This window comes from Pyrenophora tritici-repentis, chromosome 2, assembly GCF_003171515.1.
Source record: "Pyrenophora tritici-repentis strain M4 chromosome 2, whole genome shotgun sequence".
Lineage (NCBI taxonomy): Eukaryota > Fungi > Ascomycota > Dothideomycetes > Pleosporales > Pleosporaceae > Pyrenophora > Pyrenophora tritici-repentis.
This window is the reverse complement of record NC_089391.1, coordinates 1,194,456-1,217,811: the sequence shown is the minus strand read 5'-3', so window position 1 is coordinate 1,217,811 and position 23,356 is coordinate 1,194,456. Positions and strand designations below refer to the sequence as shown.

The window sequence follows — 23,356 nt, the reverse complement described above, 5'->3', positions numbered from 1 at the left end:
GCTTAGTCTTCCTGTATCCTGCTTCTCTCAGCACCCTCTAGACGGTAGAGGCAAAGATCTTAACTCCTTAGAGACTAAGCCCACCAGTAACGTTAGCGCAGGTCTTCTCTCGCCTGTATTTATCGCGTCGTACTTGTTAGGACATCTACTCCTTCACCTCCTCTATCTGCTTATCAGGTCTACTAGAGCGAGGAGCGTCCTAAACATGCTATAGGAGGATCTTAAGAGGGAGGACGTTTACCTTAAAACTAGCAGCAATAGCTCTACTGTAGATACAATTAACTATACAAGGATAGATACTAGTTAGCCTAGAGACTTATGACGTAGTCTTGCTAATAGCAGGTGACTTTAACGCTACGACTAAGGTGCGGGTATATAAATTAGTATAGGGAGCTATAGTAAGAAGATATCTAGTACGTAGACTAATTAACAGCTCAGCTCGAAGGTAGGAGTTACGCCAAGAAGAGTCGTGCCGAAGCGTTAAGATTAGCGTCAGACAAAACTTTTGAAAGGCACCTCCGTACCCTTGCCTACGACGCTGGTACTCGAATAGAAACCAAGTATGCTCAAGGGTTGAGTAAGCCCTAGGGCTCTCCGCCTGGGTGGTGGGGTGTTGAAGAAACTCTGATATCTGGGGTCTTGCTGCTCCGTGTAGATCAGCGCATTATTCAAGGGTCTCAGTCCCAGTTGTGATTGTAGTCGCACAAAATACCCCATTGCCAGGAACATTTAGAGCGGTATCGATAGAGAGGCTCAGGCCAAGCCTGTTTGACATTTATTGGAAAATTTCTCCAAACATATTACACGGTAGCAAGCGAAGGAGGTCGTTTTGCTTTCGTGTGTCAAGTAGCGGAGGCCGGATCTGACGGTACACAGAAAGGAAGGGGTTGGGGATGGAGTTCGTGCTAAGCGAGAAGCCAATGGGAGAAGGGCGGCACAACTGCCGGCCCGAGATTAGCGCGCTATGCCATCTCAGTTCCAGAAACTTCTGCCTCATGTTCCCCTCTACGTACATAATCCGCTTTGACAGCTTCTATTCTTCAAACACGACCTTTGAATTTGTGAGCTTTGCGTCCAGCTTCAGCTCCAGCAAGTACATTTTGTGTAAGTATTGCACTTGTTCCCCACCTACCTTTGAATGATGAGACACAAGCTGGCACCAGTCTGAGAAGACTTGTACTCTTTGCATGCGGATCAGCTGCTTAGACTTTTAAGTCGCCTTCTGACAATATCTCTTTCTACACATATGTTCGAGCATTGTAGAGGAACATGGCTGACAAGCTCATGACAGAATAACCAATTGAGACCGAGCGCACACCCCGCTCACCACTATCGCCATGGTCCTCCACAACCCGAACAACTGGCATTGGGTGAACAAAGATGTGTCAGGATGGACGCGCGAGTATCTTGACAAGGAGCTCACGCAAATATCTGCTGAGCAAGATGGCGTCACAGCGAAGATTGACAAGGTCGTGAGCATGGACGGAGATGTGGACGTCAGCCAGCGCAAGGGCAAGGTCATTACCATTTTTGATGTGAGGCTGAAGCTGGAATACTCAGGTATGTCTTCCTCTCGTTTGCACTCTTGGGCGAGCTGATTCGGTCGGCAGGCAAGAACAAAGAGGGCGAGGAGGCCAGCGGCACGATTACCGTCCCGGAAGTCGCTCACGACACGGAGGAAGACGAGTATGTCGTATGTTCCCTTCGCTCACACCCTTTGTCATTTTCTACATTATTCTCGGGGTGGTTTCTGACGATTTGTAGTTTGAGGTAGATGTCTACTCCGACGACAGCAGTAAACAGCCTGTCAAGGACCTAGTACGATCCAAGATCCTACCGCAATTGCGCACAAGCTTTGGAAAGCTAGCGCCAGCGGTCATGGCGGAACACGGAAAGGACATTCAGCACGCGCCAGGCACCAATCCTGGTAGCGGCTTCACTGCTCCCAAGGTGTACTCGAGCTCGAGCGTGAACAAGTCTACTGGCTCCAAGGCGGAAACGTCGGGCTCCCAGCAGAGCAGCTCTGGTGCGGTTGTCAACGTAACCACAATCACCGACAGCACAGAATTCCGCACAGACGCAGCCAATTTGTATCAGACCTTCACGGACCCTCAGCGCCTTGCCGCATTTACACGAGCACCACCGAAGAACTTTACCGGCGCAAAACCCGGAGGTACATTCGAGCTCTTTGGCGGAAACGTCAGCGGGGAGTTTACCGAGCTCCAGGAGCCTACGCACATCGTCCAGAAATGGCGACTGGCGCAATGGCCGGCGGGTCACTACTCGACACTATCAATATGGTTCGACCAGAATGATGTTGATGCCGTGACGGTCATGAGGGTTGAGTGGAAGGGTGTCCCAGTCGGTCAGGAGGAGCCTACAAAGACCAATTGGGATCAGTACTATGTTCGCAGCATCAAGACCACATTTGGATTTGGCACAGTGCTATAGCCGAATGTGAGCCTTGGTCGCACGGTACCCGGAATGGAGTAAGGGGCGTTGTGGGGGTTTACGAATGCACATGCAGTGATGGATACTGAACGATTCCAATGACAGCCTTCAGGCACACAATGAATAAATTATCAAATCCTGAAAGTCCAATTGCCTGCTTGCTTTGGTTAGTGACGGTACGATTTTTGCCAAGCCCGCTGCTTACCTTATGTGCTTACCTTATGTGCTTACTCTATGAGCACTACATGCGTCTATATAACGCTCGTATCATTAAGGATCAGGAACATTGATTATTGTATTGGCGGTTTTGCACCATGACAATGACCATATTGGAAGATCCAACTACAATTGTGTTGGCCGCGGCGTATCGTGTGTCTAACACCAAAAGAAAGAAACCACACTACACCTACAGATCTTTGCACGGCAGACAGCAGCAATCATGTCACAGCAGGGCATGAGCTATCCCGGTCCTCCATGCAATGGCAGGGCAATGCCGTGATACCTGCCCTATCATTACCACCTTCCCGATTAGCTATAGCTCAACTAGCAGCTATCGCTAGAACGGCCATTAAGCTTGCACAAGCCTCTACCAAGACTTCCGCCGTATGCTTAGAACAAGCAGTGTGGGGACAGTTTCTCTCGATTTCAATGCTCAGAATGACGTGCATGAAGTTGGCCATGCGCTGGAGTTGCCCCGAGGCTCGTCTAGTAAACTGGCCAAGGCATCGATCCACAGTAAAGGAAGTTCGCTCGACGCCAATAAGGTACCACACCGGCAGCCCGCTCCCAGAAAAACGGCTCTCTGGCTATACCATGACGTCGCTAGTCCGAGCAATGAATAACCGAAGGCCTGAGCCACCGTCCGAGTTACCGACCGAGAGGAGCGATTGCTTAGCCTACACAGGCAGGTCCAGCGCTGGCTATCGCATTCGTTGCTCTAATTCTGGTGACGTGCATAAGCTTCGAAAATGAATGGCGGTTTGTCAAAAGGGCAAGTGCTCTGCTCTCGATTTTTGCTCACCTCCTCACCTTTACTCAACTTCTTGGGTCGGGCAATTTTACAGCAATCTGCTCGTCCTAATTGCTGCACAAACCGTCAAGTCAGAGCAGAAGAGACGTTTGTATTGCTACTCACACAATGAAGAGCGCGATTAAGCTCGTCGCCGCGCCTTTGTTGGCAGCTGGGGCTCTTGCGCAGTTTGTACCCGCACCTACAGATCTGATCACCAAGGAAGGTTATGCAAACATTAGCGTACGCTACAAGGAGGTGCCTACTGGCATCTGTGAGCTAGACCCAAGCGTAAAGAGCTACTCGGGATACGCAGATGTTTCTGAAGACGAACATATCTTTTGGTGGTTCTTCGAGGCGCGCAACCAGGACCCGACGGATGCTCCGTTGACTGTACGTAAACCGCAAAGTTCAATTGACCTTTACTGACAGCGCACAGGTTTGGATCAATGGAGGACCTGGATCCAGTTCCATGATTGGACTTTTCCAAGAACTAGGACCGTGTGGTATTGGCCCCGACATGAAGCCTTTCAATAACCCCTACTCGTGGAGCAACGCAAGCAACATGCTTTTCATCGACCAACCTACAACCACGGGCTTCTCATATTCGATTCCAATTCCGGGTTATACAGACAGCAGTGGCAACATTATTCAACTGCCCAACGCGACTTGCCCTGATTATGCTCAGGCAGCAGGAACATGCGGCACATATTCGAAGCCAGATGTCACCTTGACCGCCAACAGCACGTTGGGTGCGGCTCCCAATTTCTGGAAGACTCTGCAGGGCTTCATGGGCGCTTTCCCACAATATTCGCGCAACGGCTTCAGCTTCACAACAGAGAGCTACGGAGGACATTACGGTCCCGTATTCAACGCCTACTTTCTCGAACAGAATGCGAAGAACATTTCGGGTGCGCATAAAATCGACCTCGAGAACGTGCTCATCGGTAACGGCTGGTTTGACCCGCTTGTTCAATACCAGGCCTACTACAACTTTTCTGTTTACCCCGGAAACACGTATGATTACGACCCGTACAACGACACAGTGAAGGCTGAGTGGTATAATAACCTCTATGGACCTGGAAACTGCGTGGACCGCACCAAGCAGTGCTATGAAACCGGCAACAATGCTGTTTGCTCCAGTGCCGACAACTTCTGTTACAGCAAAGTAGAGAACCTGTACGATATCTACAGCGGACGTGATGAGTACGATATGCGGGAATTGACGCCCGATCCATTTCCCTACTCGTACTTTGAGACGTATCTCAACACGCCCGAGGTCCAGAAAGCCATTGGCGCATACCAGAACTTTTCTACAAGCAGTGGCACGGTCAGTACAGCATTTGGTAGTACTGGCGACGACGACCGTGAATCGGGTACAATTGAGGCTGTCCAGAAATTGGTCGCTGCGGGCGTGCAGGTCATCCTCTATTATGGCGACGCGTAAGTTTGTATGGCTTCTCTGGGAGAAAATCGCTAACACGATCAGTGATTACAACTGCAACTGGCTAGGTGGACAAGTCGTCGCAGAGCTCATCGATGCGCCCGGCTTTTCCAAGGCGGGCTTCACAAACATCACCACTAGCGACAACATTGTACACGGCCAAGTCAAGCAGGCCGGTCATTTCTCCTTCATTCGCATCTACGAGTCGGGTCACGAAGTACCCTTTTACCAGCCGCTCGCATCTCTCGAAATGTTTGAGCGCGCGCTAAAGAAGGTCGATATTGCCACGGGCGCGGAGAAGTGCGGACAGGATTACTTGACGGTAGGTACTCCAACCAGTACCTACCGGGAGGGTAATGCCACGATGCAGTTTGAGATGACACCGGCGAATGCGACGTACAACACGGCATTGAACGGGCCTGACCCAACACCCACGTGGCCTGCTGGTGAGCTAAAGAAGCGCGAGGCGCGGAGGATTGCAAGGCCGAAGATGTGGAAGGGTGGAAAGCGAGTTTGGTGAAGATTGAAGGATAGCTCTAGCGTAGTAGCTCGAATGAAATGCTGAGTCAAAAAAAGCACTTGGTGAAAATAGTCGCACGGCTAGTGCAGCGAGCTTTGTGTACATGCAGCTTCACATGCAAACGTCATCAGGGTCTCGATGTAAACGGACCGGTCTGCTGTCAATGGAGTGACATGTTGGGGTCAGTTTTTTCCCGATGCGGATATGGGAGAATGTGCAGTCATTGGACCAGCGGATTGTGTAGTTGTGCAGCCGTGTTCCTAGCGGGCAGCGAGTGGGCGGGAAGGCGGCCGTTGCAGGAGCGTTCCAAAGAGCACAGTGGGGACGGACTGGTGCGGGAGGAAGCCCCTGCTAGCGGCCAAGGCATGAATCTTTGGTGTTGGGAGAGTCCCAGCGCAGACGCCTCAGCAGTCGCGGGAAGCCTCCAAGAAACAGCATAGCACCGTTTTCCCACCTGCAGCCTGGACGAGACTGTCGCATCCGTCCGCTTCGGCACCTATTTTCCCTGTTCGCGCCCTGCACATCGCCGGCGCGCAATTGCATGCCCGCGCCGCCAAAGGCCCGTACGACAGTCGGAATCCCCATCACCAACTTTTGCTTTCGCCGCTTGATAAGGCCCGTCATATACCTTCCTCTCCGCCCAGCTATGGTGTACTTTGGTACATGGCCTCGCTGAGAGGCACCGTAGTCGCCCGACGCAGCCCCAGCTCGTCCCCCCACTGTCACTCCCTGCCGCCGCGTCAAAGTAACACGAAACACCGTCATGGCGCCCTCAGGTTCGAGCATCTTCTCCAAGCTGAGGCCCGGCCATGCGAGGCGCAATGCTTCGACGCTGGCCTCCCCAGAGCCTGTCCCAGGCCCCGCGGCCTATCCTTTGCCTTCGCCCGCATCGCATAACACCGATTACTTCCTTTCACCGCGCCTCAACGACAATGCCAGCCACGCCTCTGCCTCGCCCATATCGCCCTTTCCGCCTCAACTCCCGCCAATTACGCGCGTCGCCTCGAAGCTTGAAACGTCTGCCTCGCCTAATCGTTCCCCATACACGGCTAGCCAGCATTCGCCCAGCACCGGTGGGGGAAGTAGTGGCAGCAAACCTCAGCATCACGGTATGCTTTCTCCACCCCAGCGAGCTCAGGACCCCTTGTCGCCAACCCAAGAGCACAAGCTGCTCTCTGTACCGTCCTTCTCGGGAGCCATGCCTGCACCAGGTCAGGCCATGTCACAGTCCGAGACCCCGTCGCATTCTGTCATATCCCCCAGCTATTCTACTTTTTCAAAGTCACAGACATCGCTACTGAGTGGAATCAGCGACAAGCTCACGGGCAACTCGCGAACATCCACACCTACAGGAATGCCTACCAAGTCAAAATCCAGAATGAGCCTGCGCAATCCCATGACGCTCCTCATGCGACGGCGATCCGGCCAAACACTAGATCCACTCGCAGACGAGTCGCTCGTTACCCAACGCTCGCCCTCGAACGTCCCGCCCATGCCTGATGACTACGACCCCAGGATTCGTGGAAAGATTGTTCACGACTTCAATGCGCCTAGGCTCAACAGGGCATATTCCAGCAATGCAACCGAAGGAGGCGAGGTGCAGCAGGAAATCAATCGCGCCAGCCCACCAAAGATGGACAAGGAGCATACACCAGTCTTCCACGAACACTTTGACGACGACACCAGCTATGAGCAGTCGCAAGCCGCTATACGAGCCGAACAGTTGGTCAACAAGGATTTCCTCGCCCGGAACTCTGCCCAGCTTGCACCACCTAGACGATCCCCCCCTCCCCCACCACAGCCCAAGAACTCGCCGCCGCCGCCGCCCCCTCAGACAGCACCTCCTCCTCCTCCTCCTCCTCAATCATCGCCGCCGCCCCGGCAGTCGATGCATACCTTTGACAACGGGCCATCCATTCTTTCGCCAGTACAAGAGTCAGAGTCGCCGATTGATGTCTCTACTGATGTCACACCACGAAAGAAAAAGTCTACAAAAACACCGCCGCCCCCCGCACGATCAAGAGCAACATCAGTCACAGATCCCTCGTTTCAACCGGCTGGTCTACCCGCTCACTTCAGCAGTCGAGCCTCCAGATTCAGTTTCCAGACCTCAGGCGGCACCGACTCTGCGCAAGAGAAGCTCCTCGAGGAACGACACAAAGCGAAAGAGGCGGAGAAGAAGCAGGCGCGGATATCCTCCCATTCTGTCGAAGACGAGTACGATGACTATGGCATGGATGACTACGACATGGACGGTGGGTATGATGAGGAGATACCCATGTTGGGTGAGGAAGATGAGTTTGGCGGAGGACTAGGAGACCAAACGCTGGATTCTGGCATAAACGCTTTCGATTTCTCCTCTTTGTCCATACAGTCAGGCATGAATAATCTGCTGAGTCCATTAAACCCACTTGGACAGATGCCGACGCCCGTCGACATGCATGGGAACCGTATTGGATACGCCATGTCGGAGCAGATGATTCAGCAGTTGCAAATGTCACCCATGCCCGTCCAATTTGATGGACAAAGCGCAGCAAATATGCAGACACATGGTCTAGGTTTGGCAGGCGTAGATGAACGTAGCAACTCTTCTCCAACCAAAGCGACTGATGCGCCAGCGAATACCATGGCTCCCAACAACCAGCGAAGCCTCAGTAACATCGATCTCGACGACGACATGTACTTTGATGACGGTCTTATTGGCGATCAAGATGAGATCGACGCTGCTGAATTCGATGAAAGCGTGTTCGACGATCCGAACGGGCCGCTATACGAGCGCAAAGTTAAGTTTGCTGAAGGCGAATCAGCGCCTGCTGTTCAAGCACGTCCTTACGATCTCGTAAACTCAGAGACTGGATATGATGCGGATGACGACACAGTTTCCAAGGGTGTGGACAAGTCACATCCTTCACTTGCGCACAAGACGTCTGTTGCGCAACAGAATTCAGTGCCCAGTTTCGACAACTTAGCCGCATACCATAGTGCTTTGGCGGACGCAGCGACTCGTGCTCAAGCCGAGGGCCGTTTTTCTAGAAAAGCAAGCGTTGATGCGGGCCATGTTAGCTCTGATGCGGACGAGTTACCCTCGCTAAGCAACTCGCGACCCAGCCTGGTCCCTGACGACGGCCGCTTTAGTGTCGACACAATCAGCTTCCCAATGGACAATGATGTATACGGTATGGACTCTAGCTTTGTAGACGACTACGAGTACAGCGACTTTGACTCTGCCTTGGAAGATGATCCAATCATCGCTGCTGCAAACGCCGAAGCACTGGCCTATGACGACGAAGGCTTTTACGGGCAAGAATTTGGTTTTTATGCTTCCGCAGCTGGCGAGTCACCCAGCGCTTGGGGTGGCGTCTTCGGCCCATCAGGAATTGGCCGAACCGTCAGTGGGCGCAACGCCGTGCGTGAACCCAACTTGACGCCTATTACAGAACGCAGTGAATACAGCACGCGCAATTCATTCATCAGCCTCAACCAGTTCCGCGACGGGCAACAGCCTATTACTAGCCCCGGTTTGGCACATCTCGCTCGTCTCAGTCCGTATGGTTTCCCCGGGACGGATGAAGAAGAGCTGAGCCTTGACGCACTTTTGAGGTTACGCAAGGGGGCTTTTGGTGGCAGTGCCAACAGCTTACCCGGTAGCGTGTCTAACAGTCCGCGCACTTCGTCGCCTATGGGCATGCAATTCCTTCCTCGGACCTCAAGTCCTGTTGGCAATCGCATGAGAGAACATCCGTCCAGCTCACAAGAAGGCGAAGAAGACCAAGGAGAAGACGACGATGGTCTGACGGACGCTGTTAATGGCGCGTACGAATCTGACCGCTCGAGCGAACAAGATTCAGAGGGCGAGGACCGTCCAGAGAGTCCTACACTGACAAGCAGTGACTACAACAGCATGTCCAGTCCAATGAACTACACCGTCGGCAATGAAGCGCCACTTCTACCCCCAATCTCCGAGTTGTACGCCCAGCACAACCTCAGTCTCGCCATGTCGCCGACTGGAATGCCCATCTCCTCACCCTCGACCGTTTCTCTCCCCATCTCGCCATTCCCAATGCCTCTCCCGTCGCCCTACCTCGCACAACATCACAACCGGCCACCGAACCCGCCTTCCATCGATACCTCGCTCTCATCGCCTTCCGCACCCACCGTATCCACGTCAGCAGGCGGACCGCGCCGGCCCTCGATGGGACTCTCCCCAATATCAAACTCCAGCCCCATCACCCCCAACGGCAGCGGCGGGGGCTGGAACCGTGGACACAGTCGCAAGGGCAGTGCGGCGGATAGCGTGACATATGTACGCGAACACGACGAAGCCGGCGAAGGAAGATGGGTGCTCGAACGCAGACGCACTGCTGAGAGTGGGGAGCTAGAATTGATCGGCAGGCAGATTGTTGAGGGTGGTAGGATATAATACTGTTGGTGTATTATTGTGGCGCAGCGAGTGGAACTTGCGAAAAGAGCGAGTTGGACATGTTGAATCTTGCATGCATTGCGCGGCGTTTTTTTCGTTTCGTTCCTTTTGAGTTTAGCATGGCCATGGTGCCTAGGATTGCGGGCTTGTCTTTTGGATAGGCATGGGTTGGTATATACACATGGGCGCGCGAGATCGGCATCTGGATATGCTTTGTGCGGGATGGAAAATAAGAAAGAGGCTGGTTCTCTTGCTTCTTTTTTTTTGGTACGACGTTTGTAATGATGGTCATGGAAAGGTATGGGAAGGGAATGGGATTACTTGATACCTCTGTTTGGATGGATGCATGGCAGGAGTGGCCATAATATAGCTATTAGCATACAAAATAATCAATTATCAAAAGCCTAACCGCGCGTTTCACTTGCTGCATGTCCTTTGACTATGACGGGTGTTGAATATCAAGATGTCCGCGCGGCTTTCGACCTTCTCCTATGCCCATGTTATTCTGCCTCACCTCTGCGTTTGCACGCGCATCCGTTGCTAGGCCCACCACGCACGCATTCGCTTTCACTCACCTCCACACCAGCAAAAAGTCCCTCACCTCACGCCTAATATAAACAACGTCTATATATCGCAGTTAACTCAATAATCTCCCATCAGAAATAGTCAAGTCAAGTCTTCCCATTAAACACTGGATGCGTGTTAGGGGTGGATCCTATCAATACCGTTGTGAAAAGAAATCTTGGCGCAAGTTCGACCCTTGTAGCTGGCTGTTTCCTTTTCTTTGCTGATTTTTTTTGTTGGGGGTTCGGGGGTTTTCTTTTGGTAGGTTATTTGGTGGTTCTACGGAGGCCCTTAGTATTGTACGGTCTAGAGTTTGTGCTAATAGAGTATACAATAACTACTGAATAAGTAGTAATATATACAAGTAGTGACGATGGCTTCGATCTATTACGCATGTGCGTACGTGTCTTTGTAATAAGTAGGAATTAGAAACTCTAGGGGAAACGTACGGTTCACATCAGCTAGACAACTACCGACGTACCCCACCAAACGGCTTATGCTGTCCTTATCCTCATGTAGTCTTCCGGCACACATAAATTACCAGGGGAAACGTAGGGGTCACACCAGCTAGACAACTACCGACCTACCCTGCCAACCAACGTATACTATGTCAATCCTCATGGTGTAGCCATACAGGCGTACACGGATTACGAGAAGGACGTGTGTTCCATACGAGCGAGGTAACTACCGCCCCGAATTAGACACCAATGGTGTACGGTTATATAACACTAGGGCAAATACCGGCGTATACTATATGTATAAAGATGCCTGGAAAGTCACGACTTAGAGTGATTTGAGACATCGGAATACGAGCTGTTTACTAGCTAGGCAGATACAAACCGACATATGATATTGTCTATATAGATTGGTTACGTACTAGCTGGGCAAATACTAGCGTACGTATATCGCCAGCTAATTAACAATTCTGCTGGTAGGGCAAATACTAAGGTGAGTTTGACACTATCAAAGGACCATAGCTATATACTAGCAGGATAAATACCAACGTACGTACATACATCATCAAATGATAGACAGTTCTGCGAGCGGGGTAACTACCGAATTCAGCACAACACTAGTAGGGTACAACGTTTGTACGCTAGGGAGGCAAATATCGACCTATATATATCACCAAACCACCGATAGCTCCACTAGCGAGGCTACTACCACCACTCTAGACTAACAGATCAGATCGATTATATACTAGCGAGACAACTACAGCCAGTGTACACCAGCAATTTTCCTTCTTTAACAGAACCCAATGGAGGGAGTCTATCAATGAAAAAAAGGTTCCTACCGCACGGAGCATGTCTCGCGGAGGATATACTGCAGCGTTTGATAGGCTAGTAAAGGATCCCGGTTGCTTCCAATCCAACACCAGCAGCGTTTACGTTCAGAAACCTCTTTCGAGGTTTCAGTGGCTTATTCACTGCACCTAGAGTAAGGCAAACCCTCCGGAGAGGTCTCATGCCATGTCTAAGTGCTGATAGGCTCTGGATTACTCCTGTACCTTGCCAATAGCATTAGATGATGTCGAACCATTCCTATGTATGTTAGCGAAACGCCCCGAAAGTGTTTCATACGAGGGTCTAGTTGGTGGTGGGGTTCCTCTGTACTACTAATTCTGTGTGCTATCTACAGCAACTTACCTGTTCTATACATCTAGACTATAGTAATCATATTAAGTTGATTTGATATGGAAGTCCTAGGCGGCTACATCGCCTTCGAATGTGTTCGTCGCACTACTCTTGAGGAAGCCAGGCGACGACGAGGTTGAAGTTGCTTATGTATCCTCTCGTACACGGCTCTGCTAGACGCAGTCATTACGCTACTATTTAGATATTCTCGGAGAGAATTGTAAACAATATGACATGCAAAATCCTTCCCAAGTCGCAACTAAATGCTATGCATTCTTAAGAAAAAGCTACGATAGTAACGCCAAACATTGAAGCAGTGGTACGGCGGTATTTTTCCCGCTGCCATAACATTCGTATACGTCGAATGCCAAGTATAGGCCTGTATGACCTTAAGGTCCTCGGGGCTCACCAGGTATACAGGAACACAGTAACATGGCGGATACCATGGTCAAAACACATAGCAATATACCCAGGAATCATACGAAACGCAGTTGGATAGCTCACCCATGCTATCTTACAGTGCCATCAGCATCGACGTATTCACACTACGCGCAAGTTTTCTCGATCGGGCGGGATAGTTGAACCAAGGCTTTATTCGAGACATGATGGTACAGCGAGTGCGCGTAAAGGGCTTAGATAGGTAAGGTTATATTGATATGGGTTATAGTCTAGGAATCGTTGCGCATGCGGGTGGGGAGAACGACAAGTAGTTTGGGGGTTTGCTTGCTACCGGCGGGCGTGTCATTCGAAGTCAAGGTAAACAGCAATCCAGGACCACGAGACACCCTCTGGTGTCACTCTTACCAAAACGCACAACTTAATGTCGCAACCACAAGTTTTACAGCTCGCGCGCAAAATAGCACGACGTATCGTACTGTGATCTGAGAAAACATGTGAAGTACTCCTGGATGCCACATGACATAGCTCATCTTCTGCACAATGACTCGGGGTATGAGCCGAGCTAGGACAAACCACTGAGTCTATACTGGCGGCGTTCAGCCACGAATTCCTAACATGGCGATGTATTGAAGTCTGCGACAGGTCATCCCAGCCTACAGTCGGCTGCCGTACCATGTCGATGGCGGATGAGCGAGCGTCAGCGAGCTCGCCGCCATAGCTCGCCGCGCAGCGGCGCCGCTAGAAGATTAGCATGGCCCCTGCACTAAGGATGACACGCTCAATCAAAGAGAAGCTACCATTTTTTTTGCCTTTGGCCTTGATCTTGCGACTGGATGGCGCAAGGAAATCAAGGCCTAGAGTGGCTTACTGCATAGTATCTATGACTTGTGTGTTGAGTTGCTGAAAGAATGTGGTGGATAAAAGTTTCCGAGGTTGATGTTCCTGGTCCGGGCCGAGCTAGCGGGCTGGCAATCCTTTGCTGGCAAAAAAAGACGCAAGAACACATAGATGAGTTATGGCACAGATTCGAACTCGCGCAAAACAGCAACTTTCCAAGGAGCAAGTATCAAGGTCAAATGCAAAAAAAAATGGTAGCTTCTCTTTGATTGAGCGTGTCATCCTTAGTGCAGGGGCCATGCTAATCTTCTCTGTATCGTTTCAATTGACCAATTGCCCGAAGGCGAAGAATGATACAATTAAGTAATTTATATAGTCGATGTCAAAATAACAGCTCTAAACCAGAAATCAAGCAGGCAACTGCATGTCGATTAGAGGGCAAACCGTGGGTGAGATTATATGCCGATCCCAGTTTTTCTTAGCTCACCCGATCCGCTTTGCCCCCCTGCGCATGACTCATGGGTAACAGCTAGCGATCTCTTCCATACTTCTTGTCTCTCGTCTATCCCAACTCTTGTTGCTGTTGCTGTCGTTCTGAAAAGACATGTTTTTTTTATCGAAATGAATAAAACAAATGTATATTGGCAGACACCAACGCTGTTAATCCGCGAGCAAAGCTCGCGTTAACAGCGTCGGATGCGCCAATGGTGAGCCTGGTCATGGATCTGGAGATGCTGAACCACATTTTGGCAGAGGTACCCCGACGGCCGCAATATCGACGATTCGTACAGTTCAGAATAGCCAAATCGAAGCAATAGGTCGTATAGAAGGTACACATGCTTATTAGGGTAGGGCAAGTCTCCATGGTAAATCGTACATCGGAAGATAATCCTATACATGTTGTCAGCAAAGTTCATGACGGCAGCCTTTCTACCCCTACCTACTACGCAAACTGTATTCCACAATGCATGGGGTCTCTAGCGCATGGTGTGTTTGGAGAGCGAATTCGACTTTAGATGACGGTAAGCGTATACTATGCTCTTGGGTTGCGCGTGTTTCGGCGAAAGAGGGCGTAGTTCAATCGTCCTTCCTCTCCCACAACGAACTGGATATCTGGGCAGGAACAACCTGTAGGATCAGCACTTGGTTCCTTCTATTTACTTGTGTCGCCCAAGTCATACCTACCTGAGGGCTGGAAGTATGCCCAAGTGAGGCTATGGAAATGCGCTCGTAGTCAACCGTGCCTTTCGTGATGGGGTCATGACATGTATCTTATGAAGTCTGGGGCATGCGCATGAAGAATTCTTGGGCAAAAGTAAATAGGTGAGGTGAAGATTGTTGGGATTCAGGTATCAGAGTAAACTTATTTTTGTTCAAGTCGTCTGCGCTCCTGCCTTGTTCATGATCCTCCTGTGCTCCTGCCGTTGTTTGTCTTCATTCGCCAACCCATACACCGCTGCATGGTTAACTACTACTCAAAGTTAGGCAAATGAACAGTTCTGGTCGGCTGTTACATTCCATCACGGCAGCATTCACAAAGACCGACAGAATCATTGCGACATCTAAGAGTAGGACTGGGTATCATTGCTACATCTACTCGTCCAACAAGTCCATCACCAACTGTGGAATGACTTGCACACCTTCTCCTTGTATCGCACTAATCGGCACAGCTTGCACATTCTGCTTCCATGCATGCTTACGGTTACTTGGATGCGCCTGCGTGCCCTTGCTCACTTCACCCAGATACTGAAGAAGAGCTTCAAAGTTGGCCTGCGTGTCCGGCAAGTCTGCCTTTGTCGCAACCACAAACCATGGCTTTGAAGAGATTGGTGTTGTGGTAAGAAAAGGGAGAGGTTTAGGGGATGGGTCCAGATGCGGCGAGTCGAGGACATCAGACGGGTCACTGGGTGGTGGGCTGCGGCCAGGAGGCCTGTAAGTCACCATTCTGCGCTCCGTCTCCGCGTTGAGCTCTTTTCCGCGCAACGTCTCGTATTCGGATACTTCGCGCCAAAGAAGTTTAAGCGCAGCTACAGCATCGCCAGCAGACAAGTCAATGACGAAGGCGAGTACTGCAGCGCGCTCAATGTGTCGCAAGAAGCCCAGCCCGAGTCCCTTGTCCAGATGCGCATCTTCAATCAGCCCTGGCACATCGGCAACGGTAAAGTTCTCTCGCAGCTCCCCATTCGGTCTACGTGACGTGACGAGTGGTCGACCCTTGTGGTTATCCAGGACAACAGTGCCAACGTTCGGCTGCAGCGTCGTAAAGGCCCAGTTACCCACTCGTGCCCGGCTATTGCTCAACGCGCGAAGAAGCGTGCTCTTTCCAGCATTGGGGAGACCAACAAGACCCAGATCTGCCAGAATCTTCAATTCCAGCTGCAAGGATATCTTCAAGCCTTCATCTCCCCTCGTAGCTATCTTGGGCCTTGAGTTGTATGGTGTCATAAAGTGTGGGTTGCCCAAGCCGCCCATGGCTCCTGCCGCTATCAGCATGGGCGTCTCCATGTGTTTGTCCAAGTCTAGCCACATGGGCGCTTCGGGTTCGAGGGCTGCGAGATGCGATCTCCGTGGTGGAGGGAGCTTGGGGAATTTCATCCTGCTTAACTCCGAAGGTATAGTTCCAGGGTAGACCAGCCATCGGTCTTTCCTATAGCTGGGTGTCCCCTCCTCCAATTCCTCTTCTCCTACCTCTTGCTCCATCTTCCAATGTTCCTTCTCCATTATCGCAATCGGGTCATGTCTTTGTAGTTCGCGCACAATTGTACCTACTGGTACTGTGATCAAAACGTCAGTCCCTCGCTCGCCACCTTTGACTTTTCCCTGCCCATTGCGCCCTCTACCGGCCTTGATCTGGCGTCTTCGAGCAAGCTTATGCAGCGACGTCTCGCCCCGGATTGCTTGTATATATACATTCCCTCCACTGCCACCATCTCCACCATTCGCGGGCCCCTCTTCAATGTACTTTTCGCGCAAAAATGACACACACCCGTGACCACCTGCACCGGCCTCAACCGTGAGGATGCATCGGTCAGCAAAGGGCGTGAGGGAGTAATCGTCTGGTTCAGGGTCAAGTCGTGATGCTTGCGCATTCGGAGGAGCTTCCGACTGCTCAGCGGTTGTGGAGGCGCATCTAAATGGCGGCGGAAATCGATTGTGAAGCGGGCATCTCCGCGCAACCGCGACGAGCGGTCTTGGAAGAAATGCGGGATACAAAAACGGCGTCAGCGTACCGCTTAAGCAGTATGACCGGGCGAAAGACATGCGTCAGTTACAGGGCGGCGTGAATGGCGAACGTTGTCTACTGTGCCATGCCATGGATTTCTGACGTACACAATCGCGTCGCGAAACTAGCGAGTGGCGGACCCAAGCCCCATGATGATCTACAGCACTTGCATACCACTACTCTTCGTGCCTCGGTATCCAGCAGAGTTACATTATTTCTTGCCAGACCTTCGTTGAATGATAATCTTATTTGCAGTGGCTCCCACCTCTCGAATAATTTATACAGAGAATCATCTACATATGATACGACGCCCAATACAGCCCCATCATTAATACGCCTCTCGCCCCATCCTGCCCCATCATGATTCGATGTGCCCTGCTCACTCTGACCTCGGTCATACTCCGAGTAGCTAAGCCCGAGTTCCTGAGGCTGGGCGGTAAGCTCGATCTTTCCAACAGTCAGCTTACAACCATCTACTGGTACCTCAAGTGGGCCTTGCCTTTGTGGGCTATAGTGGACCTCAACTCGGGATTGAATCGCTGGGCTGAGAGGCGATGGATTTGGAAGACCGATAAAAGTGGTTGGGACTGGAAGCGCGAGGTCGCTGTGGTCACTGGCGGCTCGGCTGGTATAGGTGCATGCGTGGTCAAGAAACTTGCTTCCCATGGCATCAAGGTCGCAGTTCTAGACGTCAGTCCTCTGTCAGATGTCTTCAACAAAGGTACGTCCGCGGCACAGAAATATTGGGTCGCAGACTTATGGGGGCGCAGATGATCTAGCTCTTGTAAGATTTTACAAGTGCGACATAACATCGCGGGACAATATCCATCAGGCAGCAGAAGCTATACGCTCAGATCTAGGCCCGCCGTCAATACTGATCAACAACGCTGGCATCGGGAATGCTTGGACCATTCTCGAAATTCCCCAGGATAATCTGAAGAAAATGCTCGACATTAATCTCACAAGTCACTGGAGCACCGTTCAAGAATTTCTGCCAGACATGCTCGCGAAAAAGAAGGGTCACATCATGAGTGTCGCAAGTCTTGCTTCCTTTGTCGCTCTCGCAAACGCTGTCGACTACAGCTGCACTAAAGCGGCGCTTCTGGCCTTTCATGAGGGGCTTACACAAGAGCTGAAGCATCGCTACAAGTGTCCTCAAATCCAGACCTCCATCGTACACCCCAACTGGACCAAATCGGCCATAACATCGCACTCGGCGATCGAGGCGGGACTGAAAAGCGTAGGGGCGAAAATGCTGGAACCAGGAGACGTCGCGCAGGCCATGGTAGACCAAATAATTGCAGTAAAGAGCGGCCAGTTGATTCTTGGTCCAGCGCTGGCTCCCAAATTGCGTGCATTGCCTCTTTGGCTGCAAGAAATCGTTCGCGATAGTCAAGCCAACATCGTCAGTGGGAGTGGTTCAACGGCGGGAGGCTAGGTGCATGAACTATTCCTTCTCATCAATGATGGCAGGGAAGAGCCGCAGTGGACGACGCGGTACGGAGCGGATCTACTGATCCTTGGGGCCAGTAGGGTATAGGTCATATCCCGAGCAGAGGCCCAGCGCCACATTTGGCGAGGCCGGTTGTATGCAAGGCCGACGAGCAACATAGACGCTGGATAGATAGCAGCGGCTTCAGAAGGCTGCGCCACGTTCATTTCCAAGTTGGCCATTGGTGGCGCTTCGTGTGCGACTCCAGCAACGACAAATAGGTACGTTACAAAAATGTCATGTTTCACTCCGCGACATTACGGATTAAGGGACGAATCCCGAATATGCGAAAGATCCAACGCCACAGCCGAGCCTTGAGCTAATGATAGCTCACGTCTTGGGTATTCTTGGTGTTGTATGCAGGCGGTTGCGGACTCAGCCCCACGTTCCTTTACTAGGGCCATGTCAATGTACCTCACGCCAACCCCAACCCGGCCCGGACAAAGTGCATCCATGCGAAGCATTTTGGTCTTTGCGCAAGAGGCGCGGGAATCACTACGTATATACTGTCGCCTTATTTTTTGTTTCATACTTCCAGGGGATTTGTATTATGTGTTCAATTTGCTGTTGTATTGCTCGTTATCCAAGTCATTCGGTTCGAACCTTGTGGGCATGCAATGGGCTGGCTAACGGAAGTCCTGACTGCTTGTTGCACTGCATGGTCGATAGTTGAAAGTAATGTGGTGGCTGATGTACAAGGTGGGTGGATGAACATTTTATCTTTGTAACTACTTACACTCGTTGCATAGATGCAAGACTCTCTAATACTCACTTCACAAACGGGAAACGTTCTATAATACCACGGCATGGTTTGTCTTTTCTTAATGTTACGATATCTCCAACAAAGCTTGGGATTATTTCACAGACGCCTGCCACGTCCACTGTGCTTCCCTCGACGGCAGAGTCAGTTGCAACATCACAACCGAAGAGCGATGCATCAGTATCTATCGATCGACATCTTTCAAGCTCATCTTCTAATTCTGGATCTACATCATTGAACTCAGCGCTCGCATCGGAAACGTCGGCCAGTATAGCTGACAATGCGCCTTCAATGTCACATCCCATGAGCCATCCAGGGACCGCATCACATACCATCACGGAAACGCAAAAGATATCCACGGCAACCTCAACTTCTGTCCCGATAACAGTACAAGGGTCTGTTTTCACGTCGATATCTTTGGGTTCATCTGAGGTACCCTCTTCTGGGCGCGCATCATCAGCAGTTCAAGAAACATCATCTGCTTCAGGAACTAAGTTTAGCGCGACCATCTCGAGAACACAAATATCCTCAAATCATGCAGAGTCGTCGCGATTATCAAATGTTCAGCCATTAACAACGGCCTTCAGTGCCGAAATACCCGCATTGAGCACTGTTGCCACCACCTCATCGTCGACTACGAGCTTCGATGGGCCACTGGACGACACCCGAAGCGCCATTCCAGTGCATACGATATATACGATTGAGACACAACCGACTATCCTTGCACTTCCAAATCCGGGATCACCATCCTCGGGTGTTCTGATGTCATGGAATCCACACGCTTCATCGACCGACACAGACATGGAAACATCGAGCGTGATCATGCATCCTATGGTGACTTCTCTGACTGCCTCGTTGGGACCAGTCATTCATTTAGACTGGTCCATTAGCCCACCTAGCTACACACCCCAGAGTTCGATATTCAACTCAGTCAGCACCGCGAGCCCCACTTCCACTCCAGATGGTGCAACTCTGTCCGTCAACATGTCACTGTCACAGGTTTCCAGCACCCCTACAGTCACACAACTACTATCGCATTCGTTCTTGAGCCTACCCGGCTATTTGAGCTTGACCCCTACCGTAGCGGTTGTTGTTGACAGCAGTGACGCGTCCCCGCTCATCAATACAACCGTCTCAGTGGATACTGTGACACCCATCAGTATCACAGTCCCATCGAAACAAGCACACAATGAAGGGAACTCGTTGGACCTACCATTATGGCCCCATTCGATGCTGAATAGCATTGCGACAGTCGATCGCTCGCCCACACTCGCCCTCGAGACCCATACTGGCTCGCTGACGCCTGCTCCTTCCGTCGTCGCCAGCTTTCAGACAGCCACTCCGTCTTATCCGACTTCTTCAATAACAAACAATACTCTAGCTCCACTGGGTTCCTCTTCGAACGACGGCTTTTCATCTACGATAACTTCGTCAATCCTGTCGTCTGTTCCGTTTTCCGTGAGCTCAACGACCAGTGGCAATGATCAAGTCTCGGAGTCGACCGCCCCCAGTTACTTCGCGGCTCCAACCAAGACAGCGATATTTGCCGTCATCTCCACTTTCACTAACGCTACAGCTATCCCCAGCTCAAGTAGTGATCTTTGGCCGCGACCCATCACCTCGACTGTTACCATGGTCCCAGGAAACGATACTGCATCGTTCTCGAGAAGTCATGCCACGCCTATTCTGGGAACAAACAGCCAAGAAAATATGCCAGCGAGTACATCATATCGAAGCGCGACCGAGACAAATTCACCGCTCTCGTATGGGCTCACTTTGTCAATGCGAAATACTCCTAGTTTTACTATCAGTCAAAACTTGAGTACTTCAGTCACCATTCAACCCACAAGCGTCTCGGAGGGGTCATATCAATCGAGTGCTGTCTTCACTAGGCTATCAACAAATGGCTCGTATACTCCCACGACAGTCTCCATCTTTGTTCCACCTTTCCCCGCGATTTCGACTTCCAGCAAATTTGGCATCAGTAGCTTTATCACAAAAGCTTCCGGATCATCAACTCTTCCCACTTTCACTGCCAAATCTACCACCCTAGCGACTCGCACGTCACTCAGCACTTTCGAGATACGTACAAAGACACAAAGTTCTGGATCGAGTACACGTACTGGCCTGATACCACAGGATATTGCCGTCACCGCCACTGAGACCGCATTCGCAGCTGCTGCACCTCCACTAAACACATCGCAGACCGCAGGGGTTGCCCTGGGAAGTACCGCTGGAGTTCTCCTGGCTATCGTTGCCGCACTCTTTGTTGCTCGCCGCTATCATGCTACGCATGCAGTAAAACGAGCCTCCAAGTACAATCCAGTGATGAGTACAAAGGGAGGTCCAGGCAGCAGTCCAAACATGATGGCCCGACTGGTCCCTTTTGCATCAAGGCGTAAGAGTGGGCGATCTTCGAGAGTATATCTTGAAGAAGCGTATCTGTACGATCCCTCTCTTGGTGGAAATAGTGGCAGAAACAGTGGAGATGATGAGGCTTGCATGTCTGGTGGTACAGGCGGACTGCTATCCCATGGAATCAGGCCTCCGCCTCCTGCACCACACACTTCTTTCGAAGACGATCACCGCCCTAGCGTTTATGACTACCTTCACAGTGGCCCTGGAACCCCACTAAGAAGCCCTGGCAACCCTTCCCTGAACTGGAGAAGTAGTGATGCCATTGGGAAACCACGCGACCATGCTTCCGCGCTCTATGCTGCAATCGCGGATTATGGTGCTGGTCCTCAGAGACCCTTACCTCCTGTACCAAAGACCTCGTCAACGCGCGCCATCCGCGATCATGTGATTCCGTCTCCGACACTGAGTCCACTCATCAACAACGAGTGCGAATTACGTCGCAGCCATGCTAGATCGTCAAGCCGAAGCAGTGTCAGGAGCCAAAGGTCTTTGAGGAGTTTCCATGCATGTACTTCTCCGAATCCTGCATCGAAAGACTATCCGCCGCTTTCGCCATATGGACGCATTTCAGGACAAGGTTTGGGATCTATAATAGAGGCTAGCTCCCGCGAGCCGTTCATGTATCCGGGAGAGCCTGATCTCCCCTTGCGAGTTCTAAGGTCGGAAACACCAGACTCAGTGACGTTCTATGCGCCTATCCCAGTCCAAAAACCACGAAAGAGACCGGTACTGACCACGCTGTTCTCCCAAACGTCTTGTACCGTATCTCCGTTGTTTAGTCCCACACACGCAAAGTCACCACCAGCGGCCAAACCGCGGTCTACCGGCAGCATGCTCTTTTCAAGGCCAGACGACTCTTCGTACTCCTCACTCACACAGGATGTCCCATCGTCACCCGCTTATCTCCAACGACCAAACAGTGACCATGTCATCACATATCCGGCCAGCATGTCACCCAGGTTTCAATTCCTGAAGCCCCAAAACAAGGGTTGGGAGGACATTAAGCGTAGTTCTAACCGCTCCTCAACTATCACCGCCCCATTGCCTACGCCGACACTTCAGTACTTCACTCCACCCCACGCAGATGCTTCTCCCCCAGCACCTCTAAAGAAACGTTCGTTTCTCAATCTTGGCCGCAACACACCCTTGACCGCCGACCGCCAAGCGATGTCATCACAGAACCCGTACTCTACACTTGCATTTAATGCAAGCTTTACGTACAACAACTCAAATGCGAGTTTCGAAGGCCCAAGAATGAGTCTGTTCGCCAAGCTTCACGGCATGAATGAGGAGCAAGGGAGTTTGAAGAAGAAGACCGGGGTAGCATTGGTATATAGGGGCTCGGTGGAAGCGAAGAAGGAGATGGCACCAAAGTGGTCTCCCGATGCGATGGGCAGTAAGTTTTGATGTGGACATGGGGTTTGAACATCGCGATCATGGATTTTCTTTCATTGAGTTGTTCGGGCCTACTTACCGACGTCGCTTCCACGACTAATCGGTCGTATATCCTAGAGTATTTCCAGCAGATCTCTCGGGCGCTCTTCTATCGGCCCACTGCTACATTATCCCGCACCTACCATTGCCAAAGCTACCGGCCAACGCCCATCCCATTTCAAACTTCATTCCAGAAAACCGCTCATTACCCGTGCGTTCCGTAGCATCCCGCGTGGCAAGCTTTGACACTACCTTGCCAGTTGAGGTACCCATCCCTGCGTATCATCATCACATTGCGCACATGCGACTTTTCCTACTTTGATTGTACATAATTTCTATATCCATGGCAAGTACCTGATATTACAGCACACGCCAAGAAAGCATATTCATAAACACAACACAGGCCAAGGAAGGAAAAAGAAAAACCACCTCCCTACCCATGTCACCAACCCCCACCAAACCATGCATGCACGCAACGTCTTTTTCTTTCGGACCGAAGCGAAATCTCAGATCGGAAAACTCTACATCTGCCACCCACGTCACGAACACACGGTTTACTAATCCCCACCCACCCCCCATGCAAGCCACCCATAAACGCCGTGTAGTTTGTTTTCCCAAAACGCTCCTCGCATACATACATAATCCACATGGATGTATACGATAGAAACGAACAAGCAAAACAACCAGAAAAAAAATCCTGGGCAAGCATGACATGGCATAATGCATTACTGGACCTGCATATACCCATACC

At 51.2% G+C, this 23,356-nt stretch overlaps 6 protein-coding genes across 6 annotated transcripts; 5 read left to right on the top strand and 1 right to left on the bottom strand.

Moving 5' to 3' along the window:
- Positions 1-1,337: 1,337 nt before the first annotated feature.
- PtrM4_059270 (Activator HSP90 ATPase) lies at positions 1,338-2,451 on the top strand (the record flags this gene model as incomplete). Its single annotated transcript, XM_001932709.2, has 3 exons — positions 1,338-1,560; positions 1,611-1,693; positions 1,765-2,451. The coding sequence occupies 3 exons, from the start codon at positions 1,338-1,340 to the stop codon at positions 2,449-2,451; spliced, it is 993 nt and encodes a 330-aa protein (XP_001932744.1).
- Positions 2,452-3,589: 1,138 nt separating this feature from the next.
- PtrM4_059260 (Carboxypeptidase C (cathepsin A)) lies at positions 3,590-5,424 on the top strand (the record flags this gene model as incomplete). Its single annotated transcript, XM_001932708.2, has 3 exons — positions 3,590-3,853; positions 3,900-4,903; positions 4,950-5,424. 3 exons carry the CDS (start codon positions 3,590-3,592, stop codon positions 5,422-5,424), a joined length of 1,743 nt encoding a protein of 580 aa, XP_001932743.1.
- A 763-nt stretch (positions 5,425-6,187) lies between these two features.
- On the top strand, positions 6,188-9,844 carry PtrM4_059250 (DUF1421 multi-domain protein; the record flags this gene model as incomplete). Its single annotated transcript, XM_066105440.1, has 3 exons — positions 6,188-7,150; positions 7,844-9,165; positions 9,259-9,844. 3 exons carry the CDS (start codon positions 6,188-6,190, stop codon positions 9,842-9,844), a joined length of 2,871 nt encoding a protein of 956 aa, XP_065964067.1.
- Positions 9,845-14,871: 5,027 nt separating this feature from the next.
- Positions 14,872-15,999, bottom strand: PtrM4_059240 (Obg, GTPase; the record flags this gene model as incomplete). The annotated part of the gene is made up of 1 exon (XM_001932706.1): positions 14,872-15,999. The coding sequence occupies one exon, from the start codon at positions 15,997-15,999 to the stop codon at positions 14,872-14,874; it is 1,128 nt and encodes a 375-aa protein (XP_001932741.1).
- An 862-nt stretch (positions 16,000-16,861) lies between these two features.
- Positions 16,862-18,034, top strand: PtrM4_059230 (DltE, Short-chain dehydrogenase; the record flags this gene model as incomplete). The annotated part of the gene is made up of 3 exons (XM_001932705.2): positions 16,862-17,222; positions 17,272-17,906; positions 18,032-18,034. 3 exons carry the CDS (start codon positions 16,862-16,864, stop codon positions 18,032-18,034), a joined length of 999 nt encoding a protein of 332 aa, XP_001932740.2.
- A 1,520-nt stretch (positions 18,035-19,554) lies between these two features.
- PtrM4_059220 (Herpes-BLLF1 domain containing protein) lies at positions 19,555-22,578 on the top strand (the record flags this gene model as incomplete). The annotated part of the gene is made up of 1 exon (XM_001932704.2): positions 19,555-22,578. The coding sequence occupies one exon, from the start codon at positions 19,555-19,557 to the stop codon at positions 22,576-22,578; it is 3,024 nt and encodes a 1,007-aa protein (XP_001932739.2).
- Positions 22,579-23,356: the final 778 nt, after the last annotated feature.